At 34.4% G+C, this 6365-nt stretch overlaps 1 protein-coding gene across 1 annotated transcript; it reads left to right on the forward strand.

The window, feature by feature from the left end:
* Positions 1-3289: 3289 nt before the first annotated feature.
* On the forward strand, positions 3290-6364 carry LOC129570450 (basement membrane-specific heparan sulfate proteoglycan core protein-like; the record flags this gene model as incomplete). Its single annotated transcript, XM_055450052.1, has 7 exons — positions 3290-3318; positions 3485-3558; positions 3623-3729; positions 4361-4526; positions 4593-5629; positions 5820-5925; positions 6033-6364. Coding segments are annotated over exons 2-7 (1806 nt in total), but the record flags the coding sequence as incomplete, so codon positions are not given.
* Position 6365: the final 1 nt, after the last annotated feature.

Consider the following 6365-nt stretch of genomic DNA (forward strand, 5'->3'; position numbering starts at 1 on the left):
TTACGGGAGATGAGTTCAACGAAATACTCCAGATGATTCGAAATGCAAAATTTCAACCGAAGATGTTCAATGCACTACCTCGTACACCGACAACAATGCTATGGGATGAAGGGGCCATCATAGAGTGCGACCGTTTAATACGTGTAGGAGATGATCCGTATCGCCTTCGGAAGATCGAGATCACATCATTCACCACAAATAAACCAATATTGTTGGGCTACTTCATGTGTGCTCCCATATGTGAATACAACGATATTAATGGCTCTCCTGAAAAACCACTACCGGCAAATGTGACTATTGCTAGAGTTCCAAATGCTCTGTTTCCTGTCTCCACTATTTTACACACCACGAAAGTAGAACTGACGGGAGATTATACTAAAAATTCAATCAAACTCTCCAAGCCAATCATCATTCATCCCGAGTTCAAGTACGAAATTCAATTCAACATAGATATTTCGGATGATTACGCTATTTTTAGAGAACTGAAGTCGGAGTTGAACCTACAAAATGGTATCATTGTAACATTTCATAATGATCCTTTGGTAAGCGGTAAAAACATGGGTCTGGTTTATAAGCTTGGATTCAATCGCATTGAATGATCAAACTTTTATATTGCTTGCCTCGAAAGAAAATCGAAACTAATTATTGATTGTTTACAACAAATAAGTCACAGAATAAAAATAACAATTAAAATATTGGAATTGTTTCTTGGTTTCTTAAATATCTTTCGATTAGATTCTTTGTCATCAATTTCTTCTTTTTCGTTGGACAACTTTTTATTGGCAACTAAAACGTCGAATGATCCCATCTTGCAAATTGATCTTCTTAATGAATACTAAAAGTAAGTGCCACATAAAAATGATGTTAGAATGTCCAACGGAAAATGATGTGGCTAAGTAGTGATTCAGTGGTTAAACGCATCTTCTATTAGTTCTAGCACCATACTGATTCTGAATAGTCGCACTTTCTTGCACATTTTTGAAAAAGTAATGAGTGTGTGTGTGTGCCTGTGCACTGTGCATGTCTATGTTACATATAATGTGAAACACAACACGAAGTACAACCACTTTTTAGGCAAAATGTCAAACTAAAATCATCTTGCTCGACGTGGCATCTGTATTGCCCGATGCTTTTAGGTTAAATACTAAAAGAAAATAGCAACAATGGATCCTTATTCAAGGAAAAAATATTTTGGAACTTTTTATAAATTCTTTACCATATGTGTAGCCAAATGTTCAACTCATCGATCGATATACTCATATAGGACAAAAAATAATGAAGATATAACCATTCAAATTTGGCGTTGGGCACCCATGTCCAATGTACGAGATGAAGGTTATTATCTGAAGTATGATCCATTCATTGTGTTGTGACCATTTTCCTAAACCGTCGTTGGTTTTTACAATTCTTTAATTAATTAATGTGCGATTCGTCGAAGAACACCGATACCAGTACCGATGGTACACAATCTAGTGACTTTTTCTTCATACAATTAATATCAGTAAAATCGATTTGCTGGCGGCTCTTTTTTGAAACGATGTCCTTGACTTTCAGAAATAGAAAGAATCGATTCAATTTTGATTTCTTCTAGCCAATGAAAATGTAGTGAAATTGAATCGTTGTCATCATGGAATCAATTTTGATTCAAATCTTTTTTTAAATAGAAATGCCTTTCAATTTCCAACTTGACGTAACATAATAAAATGGGAAAATCCCGCATTGACCACCTGAAAATTAGAATTAAGATTGATTATTTAAATTAATAAAATAATTCAAAGTGAATCTTACGTACCTCTTTAAAAGAGTCGTGTGTACACGTACAGGCGACATTACTGAAACCCTTAAGAATCACGGCCTCTTGGGCATCGATCAAGATTATATGCATCATGCGCTGTATTTGCCTTGGGAATAAAGAATGAAGTTAGAAATCTTCCAAACGATACAAAATCTTTTTATAGGGATGGGAATTTATCGCCCACCAGATCCTAATAAAGTTTTTTTTTGCATAGAACAAATGTTTTTGTTCTATTTTGGCTTATCGAATCTTCCATTTCAACAACACTGTACCTTTTAGTGGATACTAAAACCTTCATGGAATACTCAAACTGTTACTACATATATGGGTAACCGTAATTTCCATTTTCCTCATTTTCCTATTGAAAATCGAGCGTCCGCCGTAACATCGGTATCATGAGCTGTATTTCTCTTGAGAATAAATACCATTTGCTTTGATGAAATGCATCATCAACCTGGATGTGATTCGTCAGTTGTTAGTCAAAGCCACAAATGATAAAAATCAGAACGAATAACCAAAAACCCTTTCCGAATAGGTGATTTGAAGACCTCCCACATTGAACAAAATATAGCACTCATAATTCTTAACTTGAACGAAACAAAACAAAATCGTTTTTGGTCTTACTTATTCCTTTTTGTGTTTGGATTTATTTCGTGTTTAGCTAACTTAAATACAGTCTACGACAGATAGCTGAAGATATGTACTGAGTATAGAAACTTAGCAAACTGAGCTTGAAATGTTTTGATTTTGTGACTTAATATCTATGCGAAAATGAATTTATGACATTTGACAAACAATTTAGTTAAATTCGCAGGAGCATCACTTCGTTTTAACCGGGGTTTTTCTAAATATCTTATTAAATTCATCATTTGATGTACTCGTGATTTATATAATTTGGATGAAATCGGCAACATAGAAATGACGTTGAGAATTGAGCTTATCTGTATCCGTTTGAAATAAAAACAACTCCTACATAAACCTATTTTTAATTCAAGGAAATTTACGATTCTATTCACAGCAAAGAACAAATCTGTTTTTAATCATATTGGCCCGAGAGTGGGAGGAAAACAAAAGAGAGAATTTGGAATTTTATCAGATTTCAGGCAAAAAACAAAGGTTTAAAAATCATATTTGAATTCAATATAGCATGAGTTCGCCCTTTATATAAGGAGTGTGGCCCCATAGCTATCCACAATTTGATTGCTCTGTGTTCTCTTGAAAATATGATAATTTCAATTTATATTTATAATTTTAAGCCATTCTGACAATGGCTTATGCTTCTTGGACGATGTTGTAAACAGTTTTATGGTTTATCAATCAAAATGCATTCGTCAACTGTTTGACGTCATTGAAGTTGATAAAAAGTTTAAAAACAACTACATAAATTACTCATTTTACGATAAGTGGCATATCGCTCACTCAACAAAAATCTGCAGCGGAAGTGTGCTGAAGGACAAAAATGATGTAATTCAACGAATAAAAAATCCATGCTTTAGTATCATACGGATTTACTTCGACTAAGAGTGAGTTTTGTTGTATGAATCAAAATTGTGTGTATTTCAAGCAAAAATACCATTTCAAAGAATAAAAAGTGAAATTCATCGTTTAAATGCAATCATTATTTTATGTTGATTCAAACATAACACAAAAATATATTGTTGTTTATTATTTGCTCGCTTTTTATTTAAGATTTACAAGTGTTTGAATGGTGACAATGAAGTTTATCGCGATATTTCTTTGTTTTTCGTCAATTATTCGTGCCGGTATGAGATATTTCCCTATTTCAATAACAAATTTTGAAACATTCCAACATTATCATCCTCTTAGAGTTATCCAAACCGGTGCTGCTCATTGCGGTTAATTCTCCGCAACTGAATTTAATCGATATTGGCGAAGATGTGAATTTATCTTGTGAATCATATGGCTATAAAGAGGTATGAACAGATTTATATAGGCAGTTTATCTAATTCAAAATTCAGCGCAGAAAATGAATGAAAAATTTCGAAATAGATTTGTGACTAAGTGCACTTCATGAGGTGGATCCAATCTGAGAAAAAAAATTCTTTTCGGTCCAATCATTTTATGTTGAATAATTGAATGTTTCTCTATCAAAACGAATACACACAGAAGAAAAAATATAAAGAAATACACAGTAAGATCAATCAAAACAGGACATATGCGACAAATCGTGTAAAACGTTAAAAACGTGTAAAATATCGTGTAATTTTCAATGTTTCAAAGATGACGCATAATACGTTTGACAGATCCGTGTATCGGGTAATAGTATTGACCAATTCATTGTTTTATTTGAATTAACACAATATTTTATCATTTTACACGATTTGTCGCATAAATCCTGTTTTGATTGATCTTACTGTGTAGTTTTTTATATTTTTTTCTTCTGTGTGTATTGTTTCAACAGTCGAAAACATTGCGCACAGCAGATTGGTACCAAATTCAAGTCGAATTAAACCAAAAATCTATTTAAACATTTTCAGCAGTTTTCTTAAGCCGATCTCAAACCTTTTAAGAACAGTTTTCTTCTAATATTCTCAATTCATTTAGAATGCAAACACATTTTGGCTGAAAGATAATGGTTCGCTTCCAAAAAAATCCTTTCAATCCAATGGTGTTCTTTCAATTCCAAACTTCCAACCGGAGGATAGTGGACTTTATAAATGTCGACTGCAGTCGTGGCATAAACTGAAAAATATTACACTTGCAGTTAAACGTATGTGACATAGGGCAATCAGTGAAGATGATATCTCAAAAAAAAAATCAATTTGCATGCTTTTAGACCACATTTTGGAAACAACGTCAAAATCCAACACATTTGAAATGCTACCAACCCCTTCACCTCCATGTCGAGCATCGATTCCAAATTTCAAGCTGATTACCATTCAACCGGCAACCTTTTCCACCCATCCAGGAGACATTCTCGTGCTAGCCTGTCACAATGCAATCAATAGTAACGCTTCAATAACGTGGAAAAAGGCCAAAAATTCCAGATTGCCAGCCCATATCATCATTAGAAACGGAATTCTCATCATTAAAAGTGTCAGCGTTGAAGATAGCGGACGTTATAGTTGTGAATCAGTTGGAGAGTATGATATCATTTCTGATGTGGCTGATGTTTACATCAATCCAGATCAAACTAAACCAACTGAAGTTCCGACGACTATTTCCACGTCAGAAAATATCCTAGCTAACCGATTTCTACCAATAACAACTGAAACATCAGTTCGTGAAAGCAATTCAAAATTGTCGCCTCAACTTACAATTTCACCCAATTTAACAGAGGTTACCCTATACGAGGGCGATCGATTGAGTTTGGTGTGTACGGTTAAAACTGTTCCAGATCTTCTATTATTTAGCTGGAGTAAACCCAATCAAGATATTTATCATGGCAACTCTTCTTCACACAAGATTGAAATATCAAATGTCCAATTTAGTGATGAAGGGGTTTATACATGCCTCGCAATCAACAAGGTTGGATTAAGTGAAAAATCAATCAAAGTTTTGGTTCGTTTCAGAACTGTTAATAGTGAAGTTCGTACAAGTGTTCCCACTGGTGATCCGACTACTGCTTCCATTTCAACTAATTTACATGAAATCCCATCAAGTGTCACTGAAAAAGTCAAACCGGTCTATAATCCGTCAGTTTCTGATGAAGAGCCCCAATTTATTAACACACCCAATTGGGAATATAAAATACGTCTTGGTGAACGGGTTAAAATTTCATGTGAAATAGGCAAGTCGAATGAAAATGCAATATGGAAAAGACAAGATGGACGTCCATTACCGAGCAATTCTCATTTATCCGGCAATGATTTGGTAAGACGATTAAAAGAAAGCAGTGAAAATTCTACTATGGAATGGTGGGATGAGGAAGAAATACAAAATTGAGTTATTATCATACAGAATTCCTTGTATCGAACTAAACAGCCTATACGTTAAACAGTCTATACATATACAGGAAATACCATTGTTTCTCACCCATTTCTGCATCAAAATGTAATTTCAGATTATTATCGAAGCAAAAAAAGATGCAGTCGGTATTTATGAATGCTCTAAATGGGACGAAATGAATGGTGGCTATTCTTTTCAAACGGTTAAATTGACAATTTTTGGTACGCATTTTGATCGAAATCTTCATTGGAATTTATGATTATTTCTTCTTAGTATGGATATTTTTGTTATGATAAAACAAACCACAAACTATTCATATCATTTACAGAAATCACCACAAATACCCCAATCACCGTAAATACACCATTCGTCCGACCGCGTCCACCTCATATTACGATTTCGCCCAATTCCAGCGGTCTAACTCTGTATCAGGGCGATGAATTGCATTTGGTTTGTTCGGCCGATGGTTATCCAGCTCCTGAGGTACAATGGAAGAAAAACACTCTAGTACTCATTCAAGGTGACGGCTCATCCGCTATTCTCCACAAATCAAATGTTGGACTAGAAGATCAAGGGACATATGTTTGCTCTACTTCGAATACGGTTGGAAAAAGACTGAAACCGATAAAAATTTCGGTTCGTCCAAATCCACCGTTTCAAT

The sequence above is a fragment of the Sitodiplosis mosellana genome, unplaced genomic scaffold, assembly GCF_009176505.1.
Source record: "Sitodiplosis mosellana isolate CC-2019 unplaced genomic scaffold, AAFC_SMos_1.0 Smas_scaffold_59, whole genome shotgun sequence".
Lineage (NCBI taxonomy): Eukaryota > Metazoa > Arthropoda > Insecta > Diptera > Cecidomyiidae > Sitodiplosis > Sitodiplosis mosellana.